This window comes from Perca flavescens, chromosome 18 (assembly GCF_004354835.1).
Source record: "Perca flavescens isolate YP-PL-M2 chromosome 18, PFLA_1.0, whole genome shotgun sequence".
Taxonomy (NCBI): Eukaryota; Metazoa; Chordata; class Actinopteri; order Perciformes; family Percidae; genus Perca; species Perca flavescens.
The window spans coordinates 27,053,681-27,070,519 of NC_041348.1; the positions used below are offsets into that span (position 1 = coordinate 27,053,681).

Below are 16,839 nucleotides of genomic sequence, written 5' to 3' on the forward strand. Positions count from 1 at the left end.
GTGAATGAAAAAATGCCACAATGTTGCAACTTCACCCCCGAATCACACCGAGTCTACTGAACTATAGGTGTGAAAGCTCCCTACTGCAAACATGTACTTCTATTCATCATCAGTGTATCAACTTTTCCAAGACTTGGTCAACTATTGTATTGTTTTCTTAACTCATTTAGTTAGAATGAATCCTAATTAGCATGTACGGTAAAGATATAGGGAGAAGGATATGTATTTTGAGGTATTTCAGAACTGCTACGTTATAACAAAAATATAAGTATTAAGGGTTCTAAAGGGCTACAATTTTAAATTTTAAATTTATGAAACAGAGAAGCACAAATCCACAAACAAGAAACCAACCCACTCAGCACAGCACTGAATATACATGTGCCTATGTTGGTTTGTATTTTCCAATAAATCCTGTGAATTGGATGTCAAGCGTGTCCAAAGAGCTGACAGGTTGGATGAATGGAGTAGTGTAAGGAAGAAGTAAGTGCACACACACACACACACACACACACACACACACACACACACACACACACACACACACACACACACACACACACACACACACACACACACACACACACACACACACACACACAGCTGACAGAGACTAGCTGCGACCCATGTGGAGTTAAAGACTTGTTCCACTGTTACAGTAAGATTTCAGCTTTATCCTCTCAGCAACATACCTCATGCACACACACGTGCATGCGCATGGACACGTGCACGCACGCACACACACACACTTCATTGTTTCTTGATGTAAGTGACAGGTGTGTGTGTCACACCACTGTGCCACAGTTGTGTTTCAGAGCTGCTGGCGTGTTAAAGTTCAGTATTGTATGGTTCAGATGGTCTCTGCTGTGCTACTGGACTAAACTGCAGGTTTCATTTTGAATTTCTCCAAAAAAAAAGAAACAACATAGTTTATTCTACTGCTAGTTAAACTTTGAACTTATCATCTGCATAGTAATCAAAAGCAACCTATTTGTTATGTGTCGTCCCATATGTTTAATGATTCTTAAACTACGCACAGTGACCAGAAAAAGAATGTGTTTGCAGTAATAATTTACACTGGAGAAATTACACACTGTAAAATAGACCACCCACACACCAGTTACGTCAACAGGTACGAGACATGCTCTCTAGTGCACGCACACACGCATGCACGCATGCACACACACACACACACACACACACACACACACACACACACACACAAAGCGCTGTCCTTGGTGGGACATTGGTTAGACTGGTAGGAAATGGAGGTTCAAGCTCGGCTTTTTCTCATCATGCGACCTACTGTAACAAAACCTGCACACTCCTCCACTGTGGAGGAAAAGAAAGCGGTGAAGAGTGAATGAGCCTGAATGGGTTGCACTCTAACAACAACACAAACCTGCTCAGGCTCTCCAGCATATATACCTCCAGTGTATAATGTAAATATTTAGACTGTTCTATATATGTATTAGAGCTGAAACAATCAGTCGATAATTAATCAACATCAAATTTGATAATAGTTTAAGTCATTTTAAAGCAGAAATATTTATTATCATCATAAATTTAATTTCTTGTATTTTGGACTGCTGATCTGACAAAACAAAACATCTTAAGAAATCACCTCGGGCTTTCACTATTATCTGATCTTTTATGGACTGCGTTTCATTATTTACATCCAAAACCTAGATGATGTATTTATTACTTTTAAAATAATAAGCATACACGTGCAAAAAAAGAGAGAAAGGAATCTAATAAAAAAGTGATGGAATCCTACAAACTGAAGGATCTACATTTTATTTAAACAGGTATGTAGCCTTTGTGCTACAAGTAGGATTTTCCCTAAAAACAATGTATAGACTAATACAAAAGTAATCCCTCTCAATCATCACTTATGACTTACTAGAAGTGTGTGGCGGCGTCGGTTTTCTGCAGTGAGCCTCTGCCTGTATTTTCTTTTTTCTCTTTTCATGTTGTGTTTGGGACGTTTCTGGGCGCCGAACTCTGAAAAAAACCTAGCGACCAGTGGCCAGATCGAATCACGCATCCAAGAGGAAGCTAAAATGGCAGACACGGCGCTGGAAAAACGCTTATCTAGAGCCACGACGCCAACTGAACAAAGCTCGTTCGCTTTTGCCAACTGGCGAGCACCGTAACCCTCGGTGGGAATAAACAACTTAACAGCTAATGGCTCCGGCACACTGCCTGCGTGGCGTGAGCGTGGCGGCTGTGTGGCGTTTTCTATGTCTTTTCACACCAGAAACGTGTCTGCCGCGACGTTGCTAGCCTTGTCTGTACACATGTATGTTTTCCATTTCCCCTGCACTCAAGTATACTTCATCTTAAACATAAATATATACTGATTTGATTACAGCAAAGTCAACGTCGGCAGTAGTGACGGCAAAATAGGCTCCAGAATATTTTGTTCTGTATTTATTTTTTTAAATGACATTAATATTTGCATTTATGTCAAAACCTAGAGACTGTCAAACATCAACATGTCATTTATTAAATGTATTTGTGTCAAAATGACACAGATATACACATCTTTTCGTATTCTATTTTGCCTGGAAATGCTTCCAACACGCTTGCGCGTCGCGTGAAAAATAGGCGTCGGTCCTATTTCTAGCATGCGCGCGTTTTCGTCTTAAGCTCGAGCCGCGCCTGAGACGTGCGTGTCACGCAGGCAGTGTGCAAGCTCTAACCTGTCCGTTTTCGGCTCCCATGTTGGGCCGAAATAAAAACGGACACGCCACGCAGCTGACACACTCACGCCACGCAGCCAGTGTGCAGGACTGTTCGTTATTTACTTAAGGGGCCACCGGAGGAGTTTTGCGACCCTTAGTCAAGATAGACCTGACCCTCCCTTCGTCTGCAATACATTTTGGATGACCCTGCAACACGATTGGGAGAAAAAAAGATGACCATCCCAACAATTTAATGTACTTGGCACAGCTGTACAGAGTCCCATTGTTTTTTTACAGCCAAGACAGATGTGACTAAACCTCTGCATTCTCATCTGACGCATCCCACTCCTCTGTTATGGTGTGGGGGCCATTTCAGTAGATTCTCTCACTAACATTGTTGTGGAAACCCAATAAGCATGGAAACTAAATGCACACTTCCTGCATTACTGCATTACTTCAAATACTAAGTTACTCATCTAGTAAACTAGTATTCACATGAAATAAAACAATAAAAGATTGAGACCATTAAGCAAAGCACATTGGGTAATTCAACACTGGTTGCTATGGACTCGTCACTAGGCTTCCTCAGTCATTGTATATTTTAGCATAGGTAAAGCTGCCAAAGCTGAACATTATCCAAAACTCCAATTTCTCAGAAGAGCGTCAACTTGGGAGCTTGCATGCTACCACTCCTTCCTTCTCAAATCCCTTGAAAAGGCTGTCGTTTGCACAATTTCACAAATAATCACCGTCTCATGCCTTCCAGCAAAATTACGAATCCCACTATGGCCACGCCAAGACCCGCCCTACGAAGCAGCTCAATTGGTTGGGGTTAGGCATTTGACCTTGAGTGGTTAAGGTTAGGGTTAGGCGATTGGTCAGGGGATAGGACCATGTACGCATGGACGCCTGGCCAATAGTTTTGGCGTGGCCATAGTGGGATTTGTAATATCGCTTCCCGGCTGCCGGCTGGTGCTATCCGTGACGCAAGTTTCGGCTTTTCAAAATAAAAGCTTGCGTTTGGTCAGCTATGTTTTCGTACAGTGTTTTGGATGTTTTTGAACTAAACAGTACGGCAGTCATGCTAATGAATAAACATGTCATACAACAGTTACACCACGATTGAGCTAGCAAAGCAGTTTTGTGTTTATATGTGCAAGCTGGATTTATTCAGTGTCTAAGCTGCAGGTCTGGCTGACTAAATAGGGAGGGACCCATCTGCTAGCGATAAGGACCGAGACTGAGAGAGCTACATGGAGCTACATGGATAAATATGCACCAAACAAGCTACTTTGAAATTTTGCTCTTTTCATGAATACAAAAGTTGGGAGACCTTCCCCAGTAGACTAAAAAAATTGGATGACCCTCCCATCAACAAAGAATAAAAACACATGACCCTCCCCTATTTTCCTCCGTTGGTCCATTCCATAAATACCGAACGGTCCCCAAGGCTGACAAATTACAGCTGAGACTGATGAAAGTCTGACCGTGAAGAGCTGAGCCTGACAAGCTGATGTGGCCTTTTTTCTTGTGCCCCCAAAGGCAAACTTTACATTTTTGTCCCCTCTAGTGGTAATGATCTAAGAAGTTCAATGTCCATTTTCCATCCATCAAAAAATGTATCTCTGGTTTTTAAAGAGCATTACAGCCTCAAGGGGCTCTTAGAATGGCTTTAGACATTTAGTGTTGTTAAATTAATTATTTGTTGTACAGAAAGGGGGTCCAGGACAAACTCATGGTGGGACACTGGGAATCCTAAGATATTTAAATTTCTCACAGTAGCGTTTCCTCTCTGGTGTTGAGAAAAATGAAACAGTACTCTGTCTTTCTTTGGGTAGACATAACACGAGGATCAACCACAAGCATGTGGCTCTGGACGCATTCCAATATGACCTCTGCGTGTGTGTGTGTGTGTGTGTGTGTGTGTGTATGTACGTGTGCACATTTGTTAAGTCCTTGGCACACCGGAGTCAGTTTTCTCATGCTCGAGCTGTTAATTGTGTGCTAAAGAGCACTGATGTTTCATTGTGTGTGTGCAGGACATGCTTGTAATCATGTACAGCCAGTGAGGTTCATTTGGGTGCAAAAAGGGTCTCTTCTTTGAGTTGTCAATCTTTTTATTTAGGTTAGTAGGGTTTTCTGTCCAAATTCTTATTTAAATCTGTATCTTCTACTGTAGCAGAAAGTTACATTTGGGCACCTTGTATTTTAGATAAAATTCAACAACAATGAATATCTGAATCTTAAGCGCTTCAGTAAGGAATTATCACTAACCACTGTTACAGTACATCAGAGCTGTAATTGACTTGACAGCTGTGAGACATTACTTACTTTACCCCAAACGTCCACTCGATGGATTTCTGTTTCCATTGTAGACTGCGGGCCGATGTCCACCTGACGCGTTAGCGAAGCATTTTTCTTGCGGATCTTTTATCCGCTCCACTAGCTTCAAACATCGGGTCTATGTTGTTGGACCAGCAATCGCCTCGGAAGCCTAGAAATCATCTGTGAATGTATATAAATGGCAACGTTTATTAACTGTTGACTGATAAAAATAATGAAACGCATCATTTGACATAACGACTTAGTTGCAAAATTATATATTTTTTTGTTTGTTTATGGAACTTCTACTCCCAAGACTGTGAAGCAGGAGACAAGTTCAACTTTGATACATTTTACCTGCAAATTTGTGCTGTCGACCATCTTAGCAATGTTGACCTTTGAGGGAATGGCAAGTCCAAAATTAATAAATATATTGTAGCTTTTTTAAATGTGTTACTGTTGCACCGGCGCTACGTATAGTTACACTAGCTCACTAGCTGGTTGGAGATCAGTGCAGTTAGTTCGAAGCCAGGTTTAAACTGGCCTTGAACGATGAATTAGTCTGGACCAACAGAAATACATTTTAAGGATAAATGCCTGATATCAGAATAAGGCAGGCCTGCTTGGTTCTTTTGGAGAATGACTAAAAATGTACAAAGAATACGAGTATGGCATTTATTTAAAACTGGGATGTTTTCAGACTGATTGGCGGGATTGCTGTAGGCAAAGTACACACGGCGATACACTTGTAAGAGAAAATGAGGTTCAACCATGTATCCAGCTAATGTGAATAACTCACAAAACTGTATCGTGTGAACAGTTAACTTAATTTCATATTGTATGTGGCGTTTTCTTTTGCGGGATGCAAATGTTCCACCGAAACAAGTTCCTTCCCGAGACTATTTTGAAGCGTCCAGAAATTAGCGTCACCCAAAACTGTGGATTAAAGTCTGGCATTCGAGACTAACTAATTGACCATTCACTGTTGAGCTTGGTCAAGCCTGGCCTCAATCTGAATGGCTAAAATATTTATTTTTTTTTCTCACTTGCCTCCTTTGAGCATTGGTAGCATTTCAGTGACCATGAGACAGGGCAGAGGACTGCACCACACACGCAGTGGTGCTGTTTTGGCTCAATGGTGTTTTAAGCCCCCAACATGGACTTCAAGGCACCTAACCTTAACCCTAACCATTGCCTAATCCTAGTGCCTTCCAGGCAGCGCTGCCTGGAAGACGACGTTGGGTGCTTAAAACACTAAACACCGCTGTTTTGCCCCACCAGCTAAAGAAGATAATGATAATGGAATGCTTTGATAAAGGAAATGCCAAACTTCATTAAAACACACAGCTGTGGGAATCAACTATTTTGTTTTCTTCATTAGAATATGAGTATGGAGAGGCCAGGCTTCCTTTGGCCTGTGAGAGAAACTGACTTTGTTTTAAAGATTTATGACTTAACTTGGACTTGCTCTGAATATACCAGCCCCTCTTTTGTTTGTTGCTGCTGTTGGGAAGTCATTGAATACAAAGAGCATTGAAACAACTGATTCTTGCATCAACTTTCTCTAAAATCCATTAAACCTTTAAGTGACAGCAGAGAGGATGCCAAACATTCCTCATTGAACCTTTGCGTTTCGAGGTCCATAATACACACAGATCGATGGTTGAATAGTGCCTGTGGGATGAGCTGAGCTGCACCTCAATGGGAGTTATTTGGGGTTTTAATAGCTTCCCTGCACCACTTGTGGTGGGGAACAGGTGTGCTGGTTGGTGGAGGGGTCAGCCAAAAGGACGGTCAAGTGCCAGAAGGACACGCAAATCACTACAACAGATTATTAATACAAGGACAAAATCCATGGTGATAACATAACAGTTATATTAAGGAGCAAATTCCCTTTTTTATTTTTTAAATGTTTATTTATAACAGGTTCTCACACAGTTACAACGTATTACTGTACTATTAGTTACTTTCCACCACTGCCTCTGCTGTAGCTTGATAATTGTTGGATAAGTTACAGGTGACCTCTGACCTCTAGTAATAACACCAAACTGGGAGCAAACTATTTCACCTTTGACCTCCAGAATTTGGGAGGCCACTAAGGGATTGTGGGACTTCATAGCATTACATTCCACTCATTGGTCGGTTTGATTGTTAACTCATTTCAATTAGCAGTAAGTGCCAGTTGTTACATTCTTAGTCTCGCTTTGCCAGACCTTCCTCCACAGCGCTGCAAAGGAAGGTCTGGCTAGTCCACACAGCATTCCGGGATGGGAGAAAAACATGCTCTGGTTTATTGGCATTTCTTTAAACCAATCACAATTGTCATGGGCGATGCTAAGCACCGGGCAGAGCCACAGTGCCTCTGCAAAATAGCTTTGGGAAGGAACTTGTTTGGGTGGAAAATGTCTACGTTCAAAAGTTGTTTTAGTCGTGCCGGCGGAATTTCCAACGGCAACGGAGCAATCCCGGAAGTGGAACATTGTGGATATAGACTCATAAATTCTTAACTGTGGCTCCAAAAAATTAAACTGGGCATTCTCTGATGGTCAGCCACAATAAATAACAAAGACAATGATCACAGTTTTAAATCAGTCGTACATTTTAGCGTAAACATTTATTCCTTGAACTTCCTGACTACTTGCCATGCTCACTGATAAATTCATGATCTTTGGCTGATAAAAGCAAATTGATTAAATTGATGTCAGTTATATGAGGATTTGCCTTTTTTTTGATGATTTGATGCATTGATGATTTTCTGACTTTTGCATCTTATTTTTTTTCCATATAAGTGATTTCATAATCACGATGCTCTTTAATTGACCTTATATCTGTGGGTAATGGGTTTATTTGTGATTATGAAAAATAGCACTGTGACAGATAAGAAGTAACATTAATCCAGCTTCAGCCTCTCATCATGTCGCGTCACTATGAATGCAAACTTGACATTCTTGATTCTGACTATTTCACTGACTACTTCAGGACTACTACATAACGTTATTGTAACAGTATCCACGTTTCTATAATCAAGTGTTAAATAACATCCAATTTAGAATCTATTTTTTTTAAAAACACACATTTGGAAGATGATGGTTGGTGGTGATGATTTGTATAGAACTACATCAAACATCAACGTTTTGAACAGCCCCCTTTTTCTATCCCAATATACAGCACAAATTCCCAACTTTCAAAAATAAAGCTCCAAAAAATGGAAAACCTAAATTTCTGATAGCTCTGTGTTTCCTCTCCTAGAGTCTATTTGTCAGTCCAAGATTTCTCAAAGCATCTAATGACCTTGTAAAGGAACATGATATAAAGAAAACGAATGAAGGATTGAATTTACTTTCCCAAGGAGCAAAATCACAAACTGTGCCAGCGGAGCCGCATCAGGTGTTTGTTTGTTACCTTAAGCTTGTGTGGCAAAAATAATCTTACTGTGGATGCGATTAAAAGCTCAGGATAAGATAGCATCAGACCTTTGGGTGAAGATTATTTTTGCCACACTGTTTCCAAGGTCAAGAATGAACTTCCAAGTTCTAGATTAAGCTTGAATGCTTTGACGAGTCACTGTTGAAGCTAATTGTAACATGACCAACACCTCCAATAAAAAAAATACATTATCAGGAAAACATTTGGTTGAAATAAGCAGAAATGTGAATGAAAATATATGGATAACATCTGTGTTAAGGTGCACCATAAAACATACAGAAATATGAATGCAGCAACATTCATGCAAAACTATAAAATGTGTTGCATCAATAAGAATGTTTTAGGCTACTAAAGCAACCATTATTTCATCTTTGAGTTAATAGCTTTGTAGATGTTGTGGTTTTCTGTAATTAAAAGCTCATTGAGGCAGAGGAGTTGAGCTCTGGCCTCTGATTGGCGGGAGGGAGGCGTCAGGCTGTGTGTGTGTGTGGAGGGGTTCCCCTCAGTGCGCCCTACCGCAGTCCAGTGCGTAAAGAGTGCAGAGCAGAGCAGCGCAGCGCAGCAGAGAGACTCTCTACAGCCTACTGTGTCCTTCACCTCCGGGATTACCGTTTTCTCTCCGTCTGAACAGACCTGCGCTCTAAATGAAGCTTGGTTCTTCTCCGTGATTTCTTCGCCATGAGCTGCCTGGATGTGATGTACCAAGTGTTCGGTCCTCAGCCTTATTTCAGCTCCTACAGCCCTTATCACCACCAGGTATATATGAACCACATATTCTTTATCAACTTTTTTTTTTTTCAAGAGCTCATACACTACTTTTCTCTGAACTGTGGACTTTATATCAGTTTAAATGTAGGCTACGGAAAACTTAAACAGTACCAATATTTCGGTTTTATTAAATTAAAACGCCAATTGAAACTTTATTACATAGAGATTAAGCAGCAACTATTACACATTCAGTCATTAGCTATGGGTATACTTTCTTTATAAAACTTAATTATTCGACTCCTACAGCCCTTAACACTGCCTACACCATAAAACGCATGCAAGGCATGTTCTAAAGGCTATGCGCTACTTGCAGATAAGATCGAGTGCGTAACAAGCTTTTGGGTCACTATTCACTTTGTTTGCACTTATATCGATATTCATATAATTTCTGAGTCGTCACACGACCGTGGACCTTGTCTTTAGATAGAAAGAAAAGTTTTTTTTTAAAATAACACTCGCAGATGAGCTTTATCCAAGTCGAAACTGACAGATTTCATGCATCATAGAGTTCCCTTAATTTGTATTAAAGTTTTTTTAAGAGTGTTTTTAGGGTTTTTACATAAAAGATTACATTTTTTTTTTGCAGAACTTGACTCTTGGTTTGTAGCCATATAGTCCAAATACAAAAAACTAACAGGTGTAATCTGCCAAAAGTCTCCTTCTCATTTCCTTCTTAATGTTAAATGAGTAAAGCCCATCATTTACGATTAAAATCAATTATGTGTCATCATGTTGTTTTTTTAACAGCATAATTGCCGCAGTAGTTGCCTAATAAAATATCATGGACTTATTGATTTCACTTCATGTCACATTTGTGTCTGTGCGCAGACTTCATGACTGCGAACACTTTCAGTGGAGCAGGATTTTGTGAGGCCTTTCTAATTCTGTTAAAGGTCTTTTTTCACTCTCTTAAAACTTCTCAGTCAACATCCAGGCATATTTCACATAGTGCCAAAACTCACTCCGTTTGTCAAAAAAACAGACTCAGGATCAGCCAGTCTTCCCATGCTACACACCACTGATTATATATAATCAGTATATGGTTTTTTATGATCTGTTATTTTATTTTGTATGGTTTGTCTAACACATTTGGCATAACAATAAAGCAATACAGAGGTTAAAAAACTTGAAAGTTCCATGTCTTTAACAGTAACTTAAACTAATCTCATATAAATGGTTTTTGCACCATCATCTATTTATCATATAGGCCTAAGTAAGTAAAAAATAAAGTAAAAAAAAAATAAAATTAAAAGTGACCGTTTTAGTCATTGTGTGCAGCAGTAATGAAATGCAAAGTTGTAATATGTTAAAACAACCATAGTACTCTACATGACTGTGTACTGCGATTTATATCGTGATCCAGTGGTAAATAAAAAGACAGGTGAACTAGGTTTAATTACCGCTCATTAAAAGCCACCAATATCAGCATAAATGTATTGTGTTCAAAGCATTATTTTTGTAAATGCTTAAATAAAAGCCACACCCTCGGGTTAACACATCAGTTTGTCATCATTGATGTCCGTTTGGACATAAATAGATGACAAAGTGTTTAGGTGGATTTATCTCTTACTACACACCTGTTGTGTCCTAAAAAAACCCCAAACAAATCTTTATGAGGGTTTAGAGGTCAAATGTCACATTTTGGTTTAAGTCTTTCTAGTATCTAAAACCGCCCAAAATGCATCAATGCAAAAATGATAGTGTACTAAGGGGACACTAGATAAACACACAGTTTCATAACACACATATATATCTGCATGTCCTTCTTAGAAACTGGCCTTGTATACCAAAATGCAAGACCCCCAGGACAGCGGCAGCCGGCTCGGACCCCCGGGCCCCCCGTCCATCAAAGAGGAGGACAAGGAGCTGCCGCCGGGAGCCGAGTACCTGAGCTCCCGCTGCGTCCTCTTCACTTACTTCCAGGGAGACATCAGCGCTGTGGTGGACGAACACTTCAGCCGAGCCCTCAGCCACACAACCGCGTACCCTGCCTCAAGCAGCCACAAGGCCGTCAGAGGTGTGTGTTTTTGTGTGTGTGTGTGTGTGTGTCTTTGTGTGTGTGTGTGTCTGTGTTTGTCTGTCAGCGTTGAAAAGCTACTGAAAGACCTTTTTCCACCATCATCGGGACACTAAATTTCACCAGTGAAAGTGGTTTTGGGAAATTCTGGTTGTGCTGTAAATTCATGTACTTTTTTCCTGCTGTTGTGTATTTTATTTCTCTTTTGATATTGTGGGACTGAGGCTGTTGAAAGCTGATATCATTTCCTCCTGATTCAGTAACTTTGTCTTGGTCTTTAATAGATTTCCACCAGGTGACATTCTTCAATTGCAACAACCGGTGTTGTTTTTCTTAACTCACTCCACTTACTTCAGAATTCAAAGTTACGATCTGACGTACAAAATCTCTCACTTTTTTTGCTGTAGAGTTGCACTGATGTTGGTTTTTGATGGCGGTTTGATCTGAAGCTGCTGATTTCCAATTTTGCTCTTCTATTCAGTGTCTTTTAATTTTACCTTAAAAGAAATGCGTGTAGAATATTTTGGGATACTAAAACTTTCCCCTTTAACCAGAGCAATTCTGTATAAAACTATTTGTGTGAAATCTAACGAAGTGAACTTAAGGTTTTCGCATGAACCACTAGAATAACGATCTCTTTTACAACATGCATCATCAATTCATTTCCATATTGTTAGATGACATTGGCTGAATCATATACATTCTATCTATAAATATGTGGATATCATAACAGCTGGAGAATAATAGCATTTTGCGTGCCGCAGCTTTTGTTTATTGTTACTCAGCTGGCAGTTTGTTTCCCTTTTGACTTGGAAATATAAAGTCAAACCAAATAGGGAGTTGGTGTAAATAATGTACACAGCAAATATATAATAACAATATGTTGAGAAACCAACATTGTGTGTTACGTCGATATACAGAAGATTCTTTTCATATTCCTTTTAGTGTCATTGCGTCGAGACATCCCACTGTCACTCACGTTAACTGGTGATTCTTTTATTATTGATGTCTATCAGCTACAGATGTAACAGGATTCTCAGATAAAATTGTATACCAATGTTTAAACTTAAGAGGTTTCAATACATATACATGGATGATAAAAACTAATACAGAAAGATTAATATCTTTTTTTTCCCAATCTTTTGGTGACTCAAAAACAGGTCAGTATTCCTTAGCTAACAGCCGACCTGCTTTATATTTCATCTCCTCTCACGGCTATTTCTCAACTCCAGCAGCATTGTGTAATCTAGAGACTTTTGAATCCAATAAGAAACAAATACGGAAAAAATGACCACACATTTTTTGCAGGGATTTACATAGTTTTTGGTCAATAATTGCTCAAAGAGATGTGAAGGTGAAGTTTAAAAACCCCTTTTCTCCAGCCAACCGAGTATGAATATTACTCTGCGTGGGTGATATACAGTATGCCGGCCCTTTACTAGAAATTTCTGTATTTTTTAAATTCAACTTTCATGTTGTGTTGATTATTCCTAGGGCTGTAACCAATGGTTATTTTCATAATCCATTAATGTGTGGATTATATTCTCAATGAATCAATTGTTTTCTTTGTAAAATGTTAGAAAATTGTGAGAACTGCCCAAACAATTCTCGACATCTTCAAATTGCAGAGTCCAAATACCCAAATAATAACCATTTTACAATTATGTATAACAGAGAAAAGAAGTTGTAACAAATATTTCACATTTCTGCTTTGAAAAGTGACAAAACGAGGAATCGATTATCATAATAGTTGCCAGTTTATTTTCTTATTTTTTTTAGTCGACCAATCGACAGCTTTTAAGAGATAAATAAAATATCCTCAAAAGACATAATTATACAGGAACAGTTTGAAAATTAGGTATTATTGCCACAATATATGACAAAAAACAAGTATGTGGACCTTGTGATAAGAATTTCTTTACACACTATTTCTGAGATCAAGAATGAACCTTCAGCCTCAGTAAACAAGCTTTCTTGTTAACGTACCTTTGTGGATTTCTTTTTTTTACCAGATGGATCATTCCCGATGAGCCAGAGAAGTTTCCCTCCGTCTTTCTGGAACAGCTCCTATCAGCCGTCAGTCTCCTCTACGCTCGGCAGCGCTCTGTCAGCTCCTCACACAGAGCTCCCCTTCCCTGGGGACCCGTACTCCTCTGCCTCCCTGCACACCCACCTCCACCAGCCCAGCCCTGACTCCTGGCACCCATCCCATCACCACCACCACCCGTACTCACTAGGGGGCACTATAGGCAGCCAGGGCTCAGTATACCCGCGTCCAGGGGTTCACGAGATGTACGGCACGGCGTTTGACCCACGTTACGGTTCTCTGTTGGTGCCATCAGTGAGGCCTCATCACCGTCTCACGTCCAGCAGCTCGGTACCGGGACCCAGCGCCTCGCCCTGTGACCTGGGAGGGAAAGGGGATTCAGGGACGGGTTCGGCCTGGAGTGGCGCCTTCACTGGAGCCGGAGCAGAAATCGGACTCAACATGGACACAGGTATTGCCAGTTTTTCACATCAAACGTAACCCTAAATGAAAGTGACAGAAAGTTGCAATCTGTGCACGAGACAACATCTTCTATCCTTCAATTAAGGAGAAACTAAATGGAGAGTAACAAAACAAAAAAGAAACCTCAGGAATATCAGCAGTGGAGAGATCCCTCTTCCAGGTTGGACAAACGTGCAATAGATGTACAAAGTAGACAGATATGACAGTAGTAAAATTGTTATACAATATGGAGAAAAAGAATGACATCATCTGTCATCATTCAAACTTAGGACAAACAACTTGGTGGTTTTCTGTGAGCCAAGAATCCAGTCTAATCAAACACCACAGTGCTGTTAGTACCTAAACATAGCCGTAAAAAAGTTGAATACAGTACTCACCTGGCCTGGCGCCATGACGGGTCCGTTTACTCACAGACATTCTGTCTTTCAGAGGCTGTAGCGTGCTCGTTTGTAAGGCTAGATTGAAGACATTGGTATCACATATATATATATATATATATATATATATATATATATAGATGACGTAAGGAAATCCATTAGTACCAGCAATGACATGCTAGCTTGTCGGTAAGAGAGATTTTTTTTAGATTGATGGACATTAATTACCAGATATGCAGCAGTTTATTTAGCTTGAAAAGTCTAGAATAACAGAAGAAACTGAATTACAGTCGTAATAATCCGATCTTTCTCGTTCCGATGTTTATCCGCTGTGCTTCTGACTGGGATTCGCCAATACTGGTAACTGATGTTGGTAAATTACAATATGGAGAATATTTATTCATTGTCAGGCATTGGAACTAGATTTGCTTTGACTTCCATCTGCTGACAAAACCGGTGAACAAGCAGTACAAAAATTTGGACAAAAAACTTTGTGTGTTTACAGGCACCGGTTCCCTTTTTACGGAGGGGAAGTAAATTTAAACAAGATAGAGTCGTGATCCTGGCAATTACATTTATTGAGGACAAAATGACCTCACACGAAGCTTTAATGATTTTACAGCGTAACCAACGTTTATACATTCTCGGTAGAATGACCGAGTGTGGTCAAAACATAAAATGATTGGAGCTTAGTGTGCGGTCATTTCTTCATCAACCCATATGAAAACAACCAGTGACAAAAGGCAAAAGCAAATTAAGCAACATTGACGATATTCCATATTGACAAGTGTCCTGCTTGTTTTGGCCAACACCTGTCTGTTTAATGCACAACCATTCTGAGAACTAATTTCTTATTGTTGGAAGTGTTTAAATGAAAGCAGCATTGAAGACGTTGAGTGCCAAAGTATCAACTTGAAAGCGTGAAAAACAGATTTAAATGATTTTTCCCTGGCCCAGATCAACTTACCACAAGTGGTTTAAACCAACAAACTGACTGTCAATCAGTACCTTAACACCAGCTGTCAACTTCCTTTTCTGTTGCTGTCTTGCTTTCATCCCCTCGCTGCCTCAGGCAATTCCTTCTGCTTTTATCAACAAGACATTTGCGCTTCTCTTTCTAATCTCCCTTTTCTTGCTTTTCTTTTCTTCCACTGCCTTTTCTTTTCCTCCTTTCTTTTCTCCTCTCTCAGGTCTGCAGGCACAGGATAAGAGCAAGGATTTGTATTGGTTTTAGACACTGCTGAGACTCTTCCCTCCAGCTTCACTCCTACTTCAACTGTAGCCTCTTTCCTATACTCCTCCTGCTCTTCTCTGTTGCTCTGCTGCTGTTATGGGATGTCTGAGAGAGAAACTGAATATCAATCAGACAGCAGTTTTGTGCTGTAACTGCTTCTGGTCTACTTGCAGCTCGTTGTTACGGAGGACTTTGCAGCAGCAGTACAGCCCTGCTAAGCTGAAAGCTGACAGTGTGGATACAAAACGAGCGTGGAAACAAAAGCGAACTCACGGAGGAGACAGAGAATCTGGCCTTGACGGATGTGGACAAAGACAAGACTCTTTGTGCTTCTATAACAGGCAGGGACAACATTCCTAAACTTGAAAAAGTCTGGGGACAGACAGACAGAGACATGTGCTGTCAAACTCCAAAGACAATCGCTTGAAGGACTTGGCAGGACTTGCCTCCCTGGGACAACTGGGCAACAGACACTGGGAGTGTTGTGGCTGGAGGAAAGGCTGTGCTGGTGTTGAGGAGGCCGCACAGCAAGAATTTGGCAGACTGTGAAGGCAGGAGGAGTCCAAACACTTTGGTTTACATGGAGTATTGGTTCAATGTTAACTGAAAAAAAACACTGTCAGTATTTTATGGCACTGTACAAGTTAAATTAAACAGTTCTGACTGATAACAAAAGATATTTAAGTTATGATTTGATTTTGTAAGTGTTTCAATTAACAGCTGCAACAACTTTACAGCTGTGTCCCTATTCCATACTGTGTGGAAGCAGATTTTTTGCACAAAAAGTGTCCTTTAAAAAGTCAGTAAGCATATGAAATTATGTATGAAACTCTTGATGTATGAGTAAGCAGTTGATGGTCGCCATTGTCCCCGCAATGCAATGCACAAAACACATGGAGGGGCTGCAGACAGCTGCAAAAATATATACATAGGTGAAACTACTCCAGAATATCTTAGAAAACAGAAAAATTTCTCTTTGTGAATTTTAATTGGCAGTGGCAAAGTCACAGTTTGACTGACATGCATTTAGGGCACTTACTTCTTCCGTTCCTGTTAGTACATTTGAGTATAGTGATTTCTGGCATGCTAAGTTCCCATATTAGAATTTGCATATACAGTAAAGTAGACCATATGGATACTGTTTACATGTAGTATGGAATTGGGACACACTTTTCTCAGTAGGATGTTACAATGACTGGGGAGTCAGCATATATTTAGTGATTTGCAAGTTAAATAACAAGAAAATTAATAGAAAACCATTTTGATTATCAGTTAATAATTCAAGTCATTTATCAGGCACCAAACATTTGTTGTTTAAAGCCTCTTGAATGTGAGGATTTGCTGATTTACTCTGTTTTATATGACTGAATACTTTAGCACTGTTGGTCATACAAAACATGAAATTCAAAGATGTCACCTTGGGCCCTGGGAAATTATGACACCATGTTTACCCTTTGTTTTGAAAGTAATGGATTGAAAATAATGGATTTTTTAATAGATAA

General features: G+C 39.9%; 1 protein-coding gene across 2 annotated transcripts; it reads left to right on the plus strand.

Annotated features, from left to right (window-relative positions):
- The first annotated feature begins 8,961 nt into the window (after window positions 1-8,961).
- vgll2a (vestigial-like family member 2a) lies at window positions 8,962-16,566 on the plus strand. 2 transcript variants are annotated; one of them, XM_028605505.1, is made up of 4 exons: window positions 8,962-9,188; window positions 10,971-11,217; window positions 13,230-13,715; window positions 15,294-16,566. In XM_028605505.1, exons 1-4 carry the CDS (start codon window positions 9,111-9,113, stop codon window positions 15,335-15,337), a joined length of 855 nt encoding a protein of 284 aa, XP_028461306.1. In that variant the 5' UTR covers window positions 8,962-9,110; the 3' UTR covers window positions 15,338-16,566. The 2 variants fall into 2 exon arrangements, with proteins under 2 accessions (XP_028461306.1, XP_028461305.1); XM_028605504.1 differs by having other exon boundaries at window positions 15,511-16,566.
- The last annotated feature ends 273 nt before the right edge of the window (window positions 16,567-16,839 follow it).